We start from the raw sequence: 17,479 nt of genomic DNA on the forward strand, positions 1-17,479 counted from the left end.
GCGTCCATCCTCGGCATCACCTTGACCTGCCTCTTACTCGTCCAGATGCCAAAGGGGTCCACCATGTCAGTTAGGTCCCCTTCCACCTTCACATACCTTCCGAGGAAGGTCAGGACATCAACTGCTGGCACATGCGGGTTGTACATGTGTACAGTCACCATACGGCTCCTCTGTGCTGGCATCACAAACAGTGGGACAGCGGTCAATACAGAGAGGGGGCCCTCACCTCCTTTCTCCTTGAAAACCTCCAGGAAGCGCTCGCAAAGCTTGGCACTCCGGAAGGTCACATCGTAAAAACCCCCTCCGGGGAAATCCTGCAGGCAGTAAATGTCCGCAGCAGCAAACCCACAACAGTCCAACAGGACCCTCTTCACGAAGAAGGTGCGGTCCACAGGTGCACCTTCATCCATCTTCTTTACAGAAACACGGATGGTGTTCCGGACCCCCTGACCTGGGGCACGAGCACTTGCCGCAGCCATCATTGCAGGTTGGCTGCTCCCCTGAACCAGCGTTAGGCCGAAACCAGCATTAAGATCCACTGGTCGCAAGGGTGCACAGCCAACCCGACGTCCTCCTTTCACCTCCAAGACAGTACTCTCGTCCTCTCAGTCCACAAGAGAGTGGGTCTTTATTGTGTTCGAGATGTAAGCTGGTTCACTGAGCTGTAAGGTTTGTCCCCAGATGTTTTGTCACCATTCTAGGTAACATCAACAGTGAGCCTCGGACGAAGCACTGGTGTTATGTCCCACTTTCTATTTATCTGGCTAGGTTTCCTTGGGTTGGTGATGTCATTTCCTGCGTTGGTGATGTCATTTCCTGTTCTTTTTCTATGGGGATGGTAGATTGGCTCTAAATCCATGTGTTTGTTGATGGAGTTCCAGTTGGAATGCCATGCTTCTAGGAATTCTCGTGTGTGTCTCTGTTTGGCTTGTCCTAGGATGGATGTGTTGTCCCAATCAAAGTGGTGTCTTTCCTCATCTGTGTGTAAGGATTCGAGTGATAGTGGGTCATGTCGTTTTGTGGCTAGTTGATGTTCATGTATCCTGGTGGCTAGCTTTCTGCCTGTTTGTCCAATGTAGTATTTGTCACAGTTCTTGCAAGGTATTTTGTAGATGACGTTTGTTTTGTTTGTTGTCTGTATAGGGTCTTTTAAGTTCATTAGCTGCTGTTTTAGTGTGTTGGTGGGTTTGTGGGCTACCCTGATGCCAAGAGGTCCGAGTATTCTGGCAGTCATTTCGGAAATGTCTTTGATGTAGGGGAGAGTGGTTATGGTTTCTGAGCCCGTTTTGTCTGTTTGTTTGGGTTTATTACTGAGGAATCGGCGGACTGTGTTCATAGGGTACCCATTCTTTTTGAATACGCTGTATAGGTGATTTTCTTCTGCTCTTTGTAGTTCCTCTGTGCTGCAGTTTGTGGTGGCTCATTGGAACGTTCCAATGAGCCACCACACACACCCTCACCCTATCCCCCTCTCTGATGAAGGGTCTCGGCCCGAAACGTCAGCTTTTGTGCTCCTGAGATGCTGCTGGGCCTGCTGTGTTCATCCAGCCTCACATTTTATTATCTTGCACTCCTCCATTTGTGGCTTTCAGGCATGGCTGATTGTGACAGCATCACATTGGCTGTGCTTTCAACGGTCCAGTTCCAAGCTCTGAATTGCCTTCCCTAAACCTCTTCAGCCTCTTCTCTCCTGAGACAATCCTTCAGACCTACTTGTTTAACCAAGCCTTTGATCATTTATCCTTGTGTTTTATGAGGCTCAGAGTCAATTTTTTTTGGTAATACTCATGTGAGGCTATTAAACTTTTAACCAAGTTAAGACACTCTGCCAATGTCAGTTGTTGCTCTAATGCACCATTTACTTGTCACCACGTGATGGTGCTAATGAACTTTCTTTATACAATGTACAAAGTGTATTTGCTCTCTCCCTACATGTTCCCTTGAAATGATTAAATACTCAGGAACGAAGCTGCAAAAATGTTTGCATATGGGCTGATTCAGCAATGTTCCAAATCAAATTGGAGTCCAGACACATGCCTGTATCTCAATTAAATCAAATTCATACTCTGAAAGCTTTACCGTCAAAGACTGTGTGCTTTCCATCTGTGTTCATTTTAACTACAGATGAACTGGGATGGTCAAGACCCTGTAATTGTTCCCTTGTAGCTTTAAAAGACCATTTTGAACAGATGCAGTTATACCTTGGCCATGCTTTCTAGTGATAGGACTGCCTCAGAGATCATATCACAATCCAAATAGTGCTGTCAACGCCATGTGCACTGTGATCATTTATTCGGCTCGATTTGACAAGCTGCTGGTCTTTCTATCAGAAGATAAAGATACGAGGAGATGGAAGTAATGTTCCAACTATATATTGCTCTGGTTACACCATGTCTGGAATATTCTGTTCAGCCTTGGGAAGGACATTGAGCTCTTGGAGAGAGTACAGTGAGGATGTAGCAAAATGTTACCTGGACAAACTAAGATTAAAAGAATAAAAATTAGAGCCAAACATTTCAAGTGATATTTGAGAAGCATTCCTTGCAAAAAGGTAGTAGAAGTTTGGAACTGTCTTCCACTCGCGGCAATTTATGTTTGATCAGTTGTCTGTTTTAAATCCAAGATTGCCAGATTTGTTAACAGAAGGAAGTTGGAGAATATGGGACAGAGTCCAGAGGAGCTGTGTTACAGATCACTGTGATCTTTATTGAATGGCGGGATAAGCACCAGTAACTGAATGAGCTGTTGTTTGTGTTCCTGTAAGGCTTGCAAAATGACATTGGGGACTTGCCCTTTTGATAGCATAGCTATTTTGTATAACATACCAGTTTCCTGTTGTGATACAGGACAGCTGGATAACATTCCCATTGGTGATGGGAGATACTTAACACTCTTGGCCATAAAGAAATGGGGAATCTTTAGCAGATCAGCTACTTGCAGTTTGTAATCCAGCAGCAAGGGGGTTTGACCGCATGCTGCTGTATCCTGCAAGGGGAAGTAATTACCTTTTCAGAATCCATCTGCATTGTGTATGAGTAACCAGAGAGGGACATCTTGGTATACAAATCTGATGCAGTCACTGTCAAAGACCTTTATTAGCGCTGTGTTTTCCTGTACTGTAGAACATTGTCCGAAAAGGTGATTAAAGAAGAGTGAGACAGTGTTAACTTTGATGAAATTTAAGATTAAAAAGTATCCTGAAGCTGGACTATTTGTGATTTGGAATCGGGAAAGGGTGGGATCAATGCAATTGCTTCTCAAAAAAAGTGAGATTTGGATAGCTGCTTCTTCGCTGTGCCATCCAATGTAATTTAAAAACTAGTTATATGCTTTGTATATCTGGGCCTTTTCCCTTAATAACTTGAGTGCGAAAAAGTGGAATGTGTTTTTGGAGGATTCTTGTGTTAAAAGTTGTCTTTTTTTGCTTAGCATCGAGGCAATTTGTGGTTCTGGCCCAGTCTGACTTGGTGAGAATTCCTACCCAGGGAATAATCAAAGTACCAGGAGTGAATGGGGCCACCGGCAACTCTAAGCAAGCCAATGGCATCTGCAACAAAATCACTATCAACAAGCCCGCCACCAAACCAATTGTGCCGGCGCCAACACAGACAGAAACTAATACTTCCGAGATTGATGTAAGTACAATAACTGTTGGAGATTGGATATCGTAGAATCCCTCCAATGTGGAAACAGGCCAATTGGCTCAAGAAGTCCACACCGCCCCGCCAAAGAGCATCCCATCCAGACCCCTCCCTGTTCCTTTCCCTGTAATCGTGCATTTCCCATGGCTAATCCCCCTAACCTACACACCCTGGACACAAAGGGCAATTTAGCATGGCCAGTCCATAGCCTGCACATCTTTGGACTATGGGAGGAAACCCATGCAGACGCTAAGAGAATGTGCAAACTCCACACAGACAGTCGCCAGAGGAATTGAACCCGGGTCCCTGGGGCTGTGAGCAATGCTAACCACTGAGCCACTGAAAAATAACTGTTTTAGCTTTAAGTTTGATCAATATTGTCTGAAAATGAAATGAATACACTTAAGGAAATTCTGGTGCTGAATTTGGCCGCATGGAAGCAAAGAAGGTAGGAGCGGGAGGAAGATATATCTGCGCTAGGTGAACTGCAGCTTCACCACCTTTAGGATTATTAGAAGAAGCAACAAATACTGGCCTTGCCAGTGATACCCACTGTCCAATAAGATTTTTTTCTTAGAAAACGTTGAACCAAAAGCCAGGTGACGAAATTTGGGAGAGAGGGCAACTGAAAGAAAAACCAAAAGAACTGTGGATGTTGTAACTCAGAAACCAAAGCAGAAATTGGCGGAAAAGCTCAGCAGGTGTGGCAGCATCTGTAGCGAGAAATCAGAATTAACATTCCAGGTCGTGACCTTTCCCCAGAACTCTGAAAGGTTTCTGAAAAGTCTACAGTGGGATCACTGATCAAGCAAGGTTCAGATGAATAGCATGAAACTGTTGAGAGTAAAGTAGTTAATCAGGAGGGGCAAAGACAAAAAGATGTGTTAATGGGCTAGATCAAGACAGGTTGGAAGAATTTCACACACAAAGCGTAAATACCAGCGTGAACTTCGGTGTAATTCTGTGTAAAACTCTCTTCTTTTAGATCAAGTTGCTAAAGCGCCAGCAGAGAATGATCAAGAATCGTGAGTCCGCCTGCCAGTCCCGCAAAAAAAAGAAAGAATATCTCCAGGGTCTGGAGAGCAAGTTGCGCGAGGCACTCAGTGAGAATGAGAAGCTGAAAAGGGAGAACTCGCTGCTGAAAAAGAAGCTAGACAGCATCATGTCAGAGGTGAGACATGTGATAGTCCTGTTGCTTTGCACACGTGTGTGTGTGTGTGTGTGTGTGTGTGTGTGTGTGTGGGTATATATGTATATAATATATACATGTCACTGCGGGTATGTAGTGCAGTTTTCCATCCAGAAAACCTATATGAAATCTCACGTTGCATTAATTGAAAGGTCAGCTCTCTCCAATCTCCTGAGTCACTACTTCCCCAAAGCAACATTAGTAGAAGAACCCCGCAAACTGCTCAGTGAGCTTATTTACTGCTTTTACAGTATTACTGTGTATAACATAACTGCAATCTTGAGGGGAAAAAAAACCTACTTCTCTTGTGGGGTGTGGTGGGACCTGCAGTAATGGTTTACTCTTTTTGTTGTTTGATCAGCATTTTCCTTTTTGCTTCGAAGCTGACTTTTGGTTTTAAGCATGGCACTGTCGCGTCAGGATGGTGGACCTAATTGAGCAGGCCACATTCTGAATTAGCAAAGATTTAGAATAGTTGTATTGGACCTGTGTGTTTCTTTAAAAATAGCAGACCGGGTTTATCTAGTTGGGGAAACACTTTGAATGTTGTGCAAACCATTGATAAGGTATAGAGTTTGCAACTTTTTATTGCTGAAAACAGCAGCATAGAAAATTTTCAGTCTTCCAAAGAGATGGCACAGGCTCAGCAATGCAGTTACTTTCCCGATCTTGCACCATATTCCTGATGTCATTTCTCTTTCAAGTATTTCAGTGACTGTTAAGGGCTTAATAGGTTTAATGCTGAGAAGGTGTTTCCCCTCATAGAAGAGTCTAGGGCCAGAAGGCGTAGCCTCAAAATTAAGGGATGCCAACTTAAGAGTGAGGTGAGGAGGAGTTTCTTGTCTGAGGATTGAGTGGAACTCCTTGCCACGGAGCTCTGGGGCCAGAATCCTTGTGTATATTTAAGCTTAAGCAGAAGGGAAACAAGGGTTACAAGAAAGGGGCAAGAATGTCAGATCTGCCATGATCCTATTGAATGACAGAGCATGTTTGAGGGGCTGGACAGCCACCTTCTATTTCTTATGGTCTTATTTATCCGAATCCTCTTTGAGAGATTGCTTATGAATCTGTATACAATTCCAGTGCATTCCAAATCCTAGCAACTTGTCCAAAAAATACAATCCCTTCTGTTACTTTGTTATTTTGCATTCAGTTTAAATCTGTACTTTCTGTTGACCTTTGAGTCATTTCATCGTTTTCCTTCTCTTAAATTCTTAATGAATTTGAGCACCTCGATCAAATCTCCCCATTTATCTTCTCTGCTGTTCAGGCAAATGGCTCTGGTTCTTTGTGAGATAACAAAGTGCGGAGCTGGTTGAACACAGCAGGCCAAGCAGCACCTTGGGACCAGGAAAGCTAACGTTTCGGGCCTAGACCCTTCATCAGAAATGCAGTTCCTGTTAGGTCTAGTTCTTTGTAAAGTGGATAAAATACTGAGGGGACTGGATATGATGTTCCTCCTGGGCTGTAAATTAGAGCCAGGGAACGTGGTTCAAGAATAAAACATCTCACTTAAGATGGATATGAGGAGATGGTTGTTTCTCCCTGCCCCCCCTCCCCCAACCAAGTGTCACTTATTTCTGGAATTCCCTTCCCTGTAAAATAGTGGAGACTAGGTTGCAGAATTCGTTCAAAACTGGGCTAGAAAGATTATTGGTAGACAAAGGGAGCCCAGGAATACAGAGTTGAGGCCATAGTATTAGACCATAAGATATAGCAGCAGGCTTAGGCCATTCCATCCTGGCTGACAGGTTTCTTGACCCCATTCTCCCTCCTTCCCCCGTAACCCTTAATGGCACCTCATGGTGTAGGCAGCAGCCTAATTTGTTGGAAAGATAATTTTGTCAAAAATACTCTTTAGCCTGAACAATGTGCTACTCAGGTCTATGCAGTTTGTTTTCTGACTGTGTGTTCCGTAGCATGTCTTTTCCCAGTGCAGTAACAGCAGCAGTTACCTCTAGTCAAGATGTCTTTCTTTTACCAACCAGGAGGGGGTGGTGATGTTCCAGATTTGTATGCAGTGAATCTGCATTTGACTCCAGCTGCTCCTCAGCATCTCAGTGTGGAACTCTGAACTGCCTTGGTCTATTTTTTGTACACCCTAGCTGTGTGCCACTTATTATTTTGTAATTTAGGTTGTCTTAGCTTCACCAAAATCTTCGATTTAAGTTCAAAAACAGACGTTGCTGGAAAAGTTCAGCAGGTTTTTCAGCATCTGTGAAGAAAAACTTCAGAATTAACATTTTGTGTCCGGTGACCATTCCTCAGAACTGATAGTAGCTAGGATATGAGGAGATGGTTTGTATGCAGAGAAAGGGAGGGGATGGGGTAGGGAGTCAATGATAGAGCCCAAAGAGAGGAGAGCAGTTAGATTATCAAGGAGTTAATAACTATCTGGCTAGGGGGGTGAATAGCTGTTAATAGTGACTATTGTGGCAGCTAGGGTGTTTGAATTTATCATAATAAATCTGAAACAAAAATACAATCCTAATGTCGAGGAGACCACATTGAGCAGTGAATGCAACAGACTAGATTCTGGGAAGTACAGTTGAAGTGTTTCTTCACCTGGAAGGTATGTTTGGGCTCTTGGATACTGGGGAGGGAGGAGGTAAATAGGTGGGTGTTCCACCTTTGGTTGCAGGGAAAGGTACTGTGGAGCAGTGTTGGGGTTGAAGGAATAGTGGACCAAGGTGTCCCTGAAGAAATGGTCTCTGCGGAAGGTGGACAAGGAAGGGTGGGGGGAATATGAGTTTGGAGGTGGCAGAAATGGTGTCTGAACTTCTGGATGTGGATGCTGGTGGGATGGTAGGTAAGGACAGGGGGAACCCTAGCACTGTTGCAGAAGGGAAGATAAGGGGTGACGGTGGAAGTGCAGGAGATGGGTCAGACCCGGTTGAGGGCCCTTTCAACAAGAGTGCTGGGGAGTCCTCGGCTGAGGATGAAGGTGGCCATTTCAGAGGCTCTCTTGTCGAAGTTGCCCTCATGAATATATGCGACAGAGATGGAGGAACCGAGAGAATGGGATGGAGCCTTTACAGGAAGCACGGTGTGAGGATGTAGAATCAGTTGGGTTGCTTTTTTTTCAATGTGCAAAAGTACATACAAATTTACAAACTAGGAGCAGGGGTAGAGTCTGCTCTGCCATGTAATAAGATTGTGTTTGATGTGATAATTCCACAGTCCTGTCCAAACTAATCATTCATTACTAGTTTATCAAGAATGTACTTAACTCTGGCTTACAGATAGTAAAGAGTGCCTCCACCATCTTTCAGAAAGGACCTCCAATCACTCACTGGCCTTAGTGAGAATTTCTTACCCTCAATCTCTGCCTTTGAATGTGTAAAACAAATCTCACCTCATCTCCCTCGGATTCTATCACCACATTGATTTAATGGGAATTCTGAAGTTGCCCTTTAAGACTGAGACAGTAAAAGTATGTATTGGAGAGAAAGTACATTTGACTACAACTTGAACATGATTCCATAGTGGAACTGATTAATCACAGGAAAGAAAAATCCTATTGTGGCAGCTAGGGTGTTTGAATTTATCATAATAAATCTGAAACAAAAATACAATCCTGATTATGATTGTGAAACGACTGTGTTCTCAGTGAGCACCCCACTCTGTAATCACTAAACTGTGTTGATTGCATTTAGTGTGCAGTGTTCTTAAAAAGAAGAAGAGGATGTAGCTTGTTTGTGATGAAAACACAAAGGAGACTAAGAAACCAGTAGATCTGAGAGGAGGGATCAATGGCATCTCCAATAAAACCAGCATAACCTGACAGGGGACAACGTTTGTGCCTTTAACCCCACAACAAACCAGACTGAACAGTCGGGACTCTTTGCTCCTAAAAAGAAGTAAATGTTGAGTGATGACCCAAGTGAAGTCTTTAAGGGCGTTTCATTGTACCAAAGATAGAGGACAGAGAGAGTAATAAAAGTAAAGAGATATGTAGCAGTTATCAGTCAAAAATGTATTCTATGTTGAAGCATTTTTCTTTGAAAGATTTTTTTTATTCTTGGGATGAGTGTGTCATTTGCTGCCAGCATTTGTTGCCCATAGCCCAGTGCCATTGAACCTCCTTGAACTGCTGCCCATGCACTATTGGCCAGTAGGGAAGAGCAGTGAACCAGAAGTTAATCTATAACCAGAAATAACCGATGAATAGATGCAACTGTCTCTTGTAGTAATCATGCTTGGCTTACCTTTGTTTCATGTAGTTGAGCAATGAAGGGTGGCAGGAGGCTAATGAACTCAGCATGGAGCATTTGTGCAGAACTGTTGTTCCTGCATGGTCAATACTTTGCAGTGCCTGTGTGTCACTTGCCTTTGAACTCAACTTCCTAGCATCCCGTCCTGTGTAGGGTGTCTGTAAATTATTTTTCCACAATTTCAATTATTGTGAAAATAACAATTGTTTTATTAAACACAGGGCATGCTTGAGAAAGTATGGTGGTGTGTTTGCCCTTTTGAAGCTGAAACATCATTTGGGTTTAGTTCCTGAATCATGCGCTTGATCTCCCATTCTTTTTAATCAAGTGCAAATTGACACTTAGCAAAGTGTCAATGGTGTTGCCTTCTCCTGCAGCGACATTGACGTTTTGGAGAGGTGACCACAATGGGACAAGAATCCCATGACAATTGATGGAACTGGCAGGTTAGCTTAATGTTGTTCCTCAGTCTTTGACTGAACGAGACTGGGAGGAAAGGCCAGAATTCCCTTGATGAACTATTGTGGCAGTAGATCACTGCCACATTTTGCACATGTATGGTTCCAGATGAGACTGAAGGACTGGTACTTGTGGAATTCAGTAGCCTACAGTACGCAATACCCAACTAAATGATTTGGAATTCTTTCAAATGGCAGAACTCTCAAGCCATCAGTTTATTAGACTTGTATCCATGGAGTGAGATTGATGCAGATTTGTTTAACATTTTTATTGATGTGCCTTCCCATCTTTTGAATTTTCAGAACACAGAATTGAAGTTGGGCTCCGGTAATCGTAAAGCGGTGTGTGTGATGGTCTTTCTGCTCTTCGTTGCATTCACTTTTGGACCTGCCAGGTGAGAATGGGGTTTTTTGGTCACCTTATCTCAGGAAGGATGTTCCAGCTGTGGAGGGAGAACAGCAAAGTTTTGCCAGACTGATCTTTTGGATAACAGGACTGATGTATGAAGAGAGACTAGACCAATTTGGATTATATTCACGAGAGTTTGTTGGAATTTTTTATTTCAATAAGAGTTAGGTATAGTTGTTAGAATAATACAAGAGTATGGGGAGAAAACAGGAACAGCTCATTTGAGGTGAATGGTCAGCTATGATCCTACTGAATGGCAAAGGAATCTCGAAGGGCCAAACAGCCTGTCTCTTTTTTCTGTATTTCTATCTCTCCTCATTGGAGAGAGAAGTGATGAGGTGTTCTTATGGTGATACCTTTCTCAAGCTTACATTTTCTTTTGGTTTCTGATTTTAGGAGCTGAAGCTGAGCTGGACTCCTGGTCTAGCATTTCTTCCGTTCTAAAATTCTCATCCTCTTTTTCAAATCCTGTCGTACCCTCACTTCCTTTTGTAACTCTATAAACTCTACACATTTACATCCCTGCAGTTCAAAGCAACCTGTTTGATCAGCACCCTGTCCACCATCTTAAGCGTTCGTTGCCTCCCCACCAATGATGCAATGTAGCAACCATGTATCGTTCAGAATGCAGAGCTGCAGCAAGCCTCCTTTTAACAGCACCTTCCAAGCCTGCAACCTCTTCCTCCTAAAAGACAAGGGCAGCAAATCAGCCTCTACCTGCAAGTTCTCAAAACCATGTACCACCTTCACGTGGAGCTATATTGCCTTCATTGATCTGCCTCCCCTCCACCCATTTATTTCAGAACCCTCCTCCCCACCCCCATTTCTGATGAAGGGTGTGGGCCCAAAACATCAGCTTTCCTGTTCCTAAGATGCTGCTTGGCCTGCTGTGTTCATCCAGCTCTGCACCTTGTTATCTCTTGCTTTCATTGTTACTGGGTTAGAACCAGCAATGTGGGTGTACTTGCAGCCCATGACTTCAAGGAAGCAGCTCATTGCTACTATCTAACTTCCTCTAGGGAAGGAAAGCTGTCACCTTACCCATTTTGGCCTCTAGTCCCGCGGCAATGTGGTTGACTCTTAACTACCCTATAACATGGCCTGGAAAGTCACTTGTTCAAAGGGAATAAGGGAGGAACAGCAAATGCTGGGACTGCCAGTGACATCTATATCCCATGAAGGAAAAAACAAATGGTATTGAGGCCGGGCGTGATTGAATCCTGCAGAGTGTCTTACCCTAACTTGACATGACTTTAAAGTCTACTGATTCTCTCCGTTTCGTTAGTAACAGTTGAACAGGGATCGATTTGGACAATGGACCACATCGTGCCCTAATTTGGGATGCTGGCTTGAATTGGTGCCAGATGCTCATTGATCTCCCACTGACAAGCCCTACATGATTTTAGTTGCTTCAGTGGGGAAGAAATTATTCCCCATTAACATGCCATCCTGTGCATGGAAATATATACAGTTGAAGTGCAGGCGAAGAAGTGAAAAAATTGCCATTTTGGTTGTGGCATGATTTCTGCACGTCTCTTTTTGAATCCCTTCATGATGTTTTGCCCCTGCTACCTGCATTGTGACTTAGGGCAGATTGCAGGGCAAACAGTCAGAGATGCCTTTATAGTTAGTTTTTGCCTTGCAAAACTTGTTTCTCAATTTCCTGGATCACTCATGCAATTTGTGAAATGGGGTTGAGGTGTAGTTGAGGTAGAACCACCTCTTTCACGTACAGTCTTCTTGCATCTTTCTTTCTAGCAACCACTGCCAGTGTGTTTTTTGTGTTCTCCTTCATGTTTCCAAAAGGCTTGCACATAATTGTCAGTTCAGACCTAGTGCAGTCTATGGTTTGTCAGTGATGCGATCCATAGTTTCCAAGTTGAAGCACAAGCGACCCTCTAGCTTTAAATTTCTTGTTGAACGTAAATGGCGCTCAGAATTGGGACAGCGGTTCCTCAGCACCTTTTGAAGTGTTCTACAGTCAGCGAGAGCTTTCCCTGTGAAGTGGAGTCATTGTTGCAATATAGACAATTGGCTGCCTAGAACAGCACTGGGAATTTGGCTGGCTCCATTTTGTGTTCAGGTTTCTGGAGTGAGTTTAAAACCCATAACCTGTTGAAACAGAAGTGAAAGTGCTGTCCACTGATTGGAGGGTCAGCAGTGAAAGATTGGCCCATCTCTTGGTACCTCTCTTCTGAACTTCAAAACTGCTTTGGCCGTTCAGAGGGAACCCCACTGAAGTCATGACTATTCAACCTCAGACTAACTCACCAATAAAACACCAAGTACGTTATTTCTGGCTCCACAACCTGAAAACACTGCCTCGTGCTGCTTACAGCTTCAGGGAAGCAGCTACTTTTGCGACATTTCTAAAAGTACGAAAGTAATAAAGTGCCAGTGGTTGTCACATCAGGAATTTTCATTTCGATCTCTTGACCTGAAAGGCTAAACTTGACTTTGAAACATCGCCTGTCAATTATCCAACTGTCCTTTCTGATCCCCTGCCACTCAACTCAAGATTTGCTGTCCTAGTTTAAATCCTGTTAGGTGGCAATATGAAGATTAGCCACAGTGTGATTATAGTTGTGCATCTGAGAGCAGTCACTCATGGACTCAAAGTTAAGACACTTTCATGGGGGGAGAAATTATTCCCCTTTTAACATGTCACCCTGTGTAATGAAAAATACACTGTAGGAATGTTGACAAAGAAATGAAAAGTTACCATCCTGTTTGCCTTCCAGAAGTTTGGACACTGCATGATTTCTACACACATGAATCCCTCTAGGATGTTACACCACTGCTCCCATCTCTAATCTCACAGTCTTGGAACCATCCAAATTCACTGCAGTCCTCCAGTTTGACTGTCAATCTTACATATCACCAGTTTTAATCCCTCCAACAGTGGTGGCTGTGTCTTCAATGATCTTGATTGTAAGTTCTGAAATTCCCTCCCCCTACTACTCTGAATGTTTACTGCTCTTTCTTTCGGGGGGCTACTTTAAAAAATTACTACTTTAAATATTTGCCCCAGTATGGCATGATGTCTTGTTTTTTGGTTTTTGTTTGTTTTTTGGTTTTGTTTGTTTCTCCTATCAAGCACTTTGAGGCCTTTTACTGCATTAAAGATGAGGTAATTACAACTTGTTACAGCAGCAATGAAGCTGTTGACAAATGTATCTGAGTGAATGACAGAGCTCCTCATGGAATGAAGGAAACTTCCACTGATGGAGCGCTTTCTCTTGTTCATTCTCATCACGGTGTCATGTCTCAAATTACTGCTATACTCTCCAAAAATGTTACTTTTGAACCAGTGCACCAAGTAATTTTGCAGGAATACTCTGGATACATAAGAAGGAATTGAAAAATGAAATCATATTGTAGTCATTTGCCCTGTTGCTGTAATGAAAGTAGAAGCTTGAGCAGCTGTGAACTGCGTCACACCTCACTCCCAAAATCATCTCATTTTGGGTTTTACGTACATCAGTGGGTGTCACACTCTGCATCAGAATGTTGTAAGTCAGTCTTAATATTTGACCACAATATTTTGATTGACTCTCCTGTGCTGCAGAGCACAACATCGTGAAAGGGACCATCTTTCCAATACTACTGTTTTTTTTCTAAAAAAGGACTCCACTCTGCAGCACCTTTTTTATGACCCGTGAATTTTCTACACCCCTCTGGCCAATTAAGTATTTATGAAGAATAGTCACTGTGGTAATGTGGGAAACACAGCAACCAACTTGTACATGAAGCATGAAACAGAGGCTCTCTGCCCATTTGACAGTGTAAAAGAGACGAGAGCTACTATTTGAAGGAGAACAGTGACACTTTTCCCCACTGTCCTCAACAGCATTAATCCCTCAACTATAATATAAGTTGAACAAGCAACAAATCACATTTGTCAAATTAAAGCGAAGTACTTTGTTTTCTAGACATCTAAAGTAAAAACAAAGTGCTGGAGAAGCTTGGGTCTGACAACAGCTGTGGAAAGAGTAACAGCTAATGTTTCAAGTTGACTGAAGTCTTTGGAACCGAAGAGGGCTGCAGAAGTAATAGGTTTTATACTTCGAAATTGGCAGAAGACCAAAGTGAAGCAGATAGTAATGGTGCCTCAGAGCAAAAGGCAAAGGGAGTCCCAGCAGAGAGAATTTTCACTGCTCCTTCCCAATGATGGCTTTGGTCTCTCTCTCCCATACATGTTTGAGAGCGTAAAGAGGCCTCTGTTTGATGTTTTGTACACAAATTGTATGCTGTGTTTCCTACATTATCACAGTGATTATTCTTCAAAAGCACTTTATCAGCCAGAAAGTGTGTAGAAACTTCAGCGATCGTAAAGAATTAATTAAGAGATATAGTTGAAGATTAGGAGGTAATAGCAGAAATCCCATCACCTCGCATTTTTTGTGTGCAATTGATATTTTAACACCCTTTTCATGTTACAACATCGATTGCACATCAAAAGCGATTATCAACTATATAGTCATTTGAGATCTCATGGTGGCAAAAAAACCAATGTAGTAATGCAATTGTCTGTTAACACAAATAACTCAGTTGGCACCAATAAAATGTGTATTTGTCAACAGAGAGGAAGGTGATTTGATATGTGAAGCGGTGAGGTGTTGGCCATGGGTTTGAGGAATGCTGTGACAGAATATGGGGAGCACCTGGGATTAAAAAAAATCTGTTGGTTGGAATCAAACTGTTTGAAGAAGTTGAATTTGTGTTGCACATTTCATAACCCCAGCATTCCAAAACACTTTATAACGAATGAAGTACTTCCAAAATATGACTCAATATGAGATACTCAGCTGCCAATATTTGCACTAAAGTGTTTCCAAATAGCAACTCATTGACTTTTGTTTCAGATGATGAGGGATCAATTTTGTCCAGGACACTGGTGACACTTATGCTGTAAGAATTCTCACTCTGGAGCTCTTTGCAACCATCTGAGAGGCTTTTCTTTTCATATCTTAAAGTATTGATGTTTGAATGTCAAATGTTGAAACTTGTAATTTTTTTTCAAGTAACACCCCCCCCCACCCCCCTGAAAGACAGCAGTAAATATCCAGAGAGGTGGAGGGAGGGAATTTCAGACCTTACTGCCAAGGTAACTGAACACTCAGCCACCACTGTTGGAATGAATAAAACTGGTGATAGGCTGTCAGATTTTGTCCTTGCCCTTTTTGAGAACATGGTGCTGAGCCACGACCTTGAATTGCTGCAATCCATATGGTGCAGGTACATGCACAGTACCGGCAGGAGGGGAATTCCAGGGACCTGGCTGTTTCTTCATTGTTAGTGGTTCCATGTAGTTCCAAGACACAGACAGTGTGATTTGGAGGCGACTTTCCGAGGACTTGTTTGCATGTGTATGCTGCCTTTGATCACCTAGGCAGTTAAATCTGCAGGTTTGGACCATGTTGATGAAACCTTGCTTTGTTGCTACAGTGTATCTTTTGGATAAAGCATGCTGAAGCTCGAAAGGTGACACCTCTGATAGTGTAGCCCTTGGAATGTCAGCCTAGATTATGGGCTCTTAAGTGGAGTTTGAACCCAGAACCTTGTGATCATAGATATTGGTACTATCCATGGAGCCAACCCATTCGACACAGTAAGACATCTAATGGATGAAGACAGCAAAATACTGACCCATTTCAAAGTGAGAATTTTTTTCAGCTGAAACTTTGAAGTGCTCAGTAAATCAGTTAAAAGTTTCAGGTCCTTCACTTTACTGTTTAGATTTTATAAAGCTCTCCTGAAAAGGGAGTACGGGTGGGACAGGTTTTTTTGGTCAGTGCTATCTCTCCTGATCCAATTAAAAGAGACAAACTTGAAATCAGGGTTAGACATGAGCCCTTATTTCCCATCTAATTAGGTGTTAAGCCACTCCCTTCTCACTGAAATGTTTAGATGGCTGGTGCTGTCAAATTGATGCATTGCGTGTGTTTAATGCACACCTGCCCGTGAGCTAGATCTGATTTTTGATCAGCGATGTTTGTGGTTTTTGAATGAAATGGAACGTTGCTTTATAATTGCAGTCCTCTGTTTCACTGACTAATTTTTGCATTGAAAATAAAAAGCTCACTTGCTGAGATTTCCAACCTCTAATTTTAGAGTCTGCTAAATGTGATCATTAAATAACAAAACTCACTGGCTGTGCAGATGATGTTGTTGTTACTGGGATTGAGCTTATTCATGTTACACTCAGCTTTAAATCAGTAACCATGCTGGTGCAGTTCCTGGATTGTGTTTTCTGGTTAATGAATCTAACAGTCTTCACAAGCAAATCTTCATGTTTAACCAGAGCTGCATAGAACATTACAAAAAGGGGAAGAGCTTCATCTGTTAAATGCTATCTCCAAGACAAATCATTTACAGAAAGTTAACTATATGAATTGTAGGCACTCGCTAACTAATACCGCAGCCAATTTCTGCACATCAAGCTTCCTCAGACTGCAGTTTATTAGTGAACTCCTTGTTTTCCTCTCTCGCACCTCCCCTGACCCAAATGCTGTCAATTGAACAATAAATATTGTCCAAAATGATGATTTCAGCGCAGCCTTGTTGCTCATACTAGTGAGTGTAGAACCTTAGGGAAGTCTACTTGGGGAAGTCCACCTCTGTTTAGCATCTCACTTGAATAACCACTGTCCCGATTATAGCATTGATTCAGCACTGGTGTGGGAGCATCAGTTTGGATTTTGTACTGAGACCTCATGGGCTGTTGAAGTAAGGTCTTCGGTTTCACGAGAGTACTGTGCACTGTATCACAAGTCGGACTTCTATTGTTTAGATTTCTGATGGCTGTTTTCCATTCCTGTCTATTCTTCACCCTTTCCCTGCTCATGCCAGTATCACAGAGAAGAAGCCAGATCTCTTCCAGAAGCCAGAAGACAATACGTACTTCAAGAGGCACCTACTAGCTTTCAAAGAGGAACCAGGTACAGACAGCGTGACACAGGAAGCGTCGAAAGATTACACTCAGAGGGACAAATTCAGGTAACAAGAAAATATATAGGAGAAATTTTCAATCTGCTCTCAAAAGTGCTGCCTCGAACTAAATGTCTCAGAATAACGCGCACTGCATTTATGCTTTGGAGACACTATCACAAATTCGTTTCTTGCACATCTTGACTTTGCAAAGGTGTACTGCTCTGTTCACCATCATGTTTACTTATTTAGAGGAGTAACTTGTGTTGAATGCTGATTTTAAATTGACCACAAAAGGTGTAATTTAGAAGAAAAGCCTCCAAACTGCAATTAACAGTGGATTCAAGCAAAGGCAGATCATTGATTTTCTTTCAGATATGTTCAGCGAGAGCTTCCGACCACACACCATTGCCATTGCTAAGACCACCTGAAAAGACATCCATCATGTTACCCTGTCTCTGCTTATCAGCTGCTAAAACCACACCCTCCCATGCCTTCATTACCTCTGAAAGCTCTAACATACTCCCTGCTGGATTTTCATCTGTAAACTTAGCCAAAATTCTGCTGCCCAGGTCCTAGCTTGGATCAAGTCCCCATTTCCCTGTTAATCCTGTCTCAGCCACTGATATTGGCTACTG

The 17,479-nt window shown here is 42.7% G+C and overlaps 1 protein-coding gene across 2 annotated transcripts in view; it reads left to right on the forward strand.

Annotated features, from left to right (window-relative positions):
- The window catches only part of atf6b (activating transcription factor 6 beta), a 105,567-nt gene that overhangs the window by 44,508 nt on the left and 43,580 nt on the right, over nucleotides 1-17,479 (forward strand). For both annotated transcript variants that reach the window (XM_059639376.1, XM_059639377.1), the window contains exons 7-10: nucleotides 3,430-3,635; nucleotides 4,627-4,812; nucleotides 9,806-9,897; nucleotides 16,764-16,910. In XM_059639376.1, the coding sequence (XP_059495359.1) occupies nucleotides 3,430-3,635; nucleotides 4,627-4,812; nucleotides 9,806-9,897; nucleotides 16,764-16,910 (631 nt within the window). The remainder of the gene's footprint in view (nucleotides 1-3,429; nucleotides 3,636-4,626; nucleotides 4,813-9,805; nucleotides 9,898-16,763; nucleotides 16,911-17,479) is intronic.

Source organism: Stegostoma tigrinum, chromosome 34 (genome assembly GCF_030684315.1).
Source record: "Stegostoma tigrinum isolate sSteTig4 chromosome 34, sSteTig4.hap1, whole genome shotgun sequence".
Lineage (NCBI taxonomy): Eukaryota > Metazoa > Chordata > Chondrichthyes > Orectolobiformes > Stegostomatidae > Stegostoma > Stegostoma tigrinum.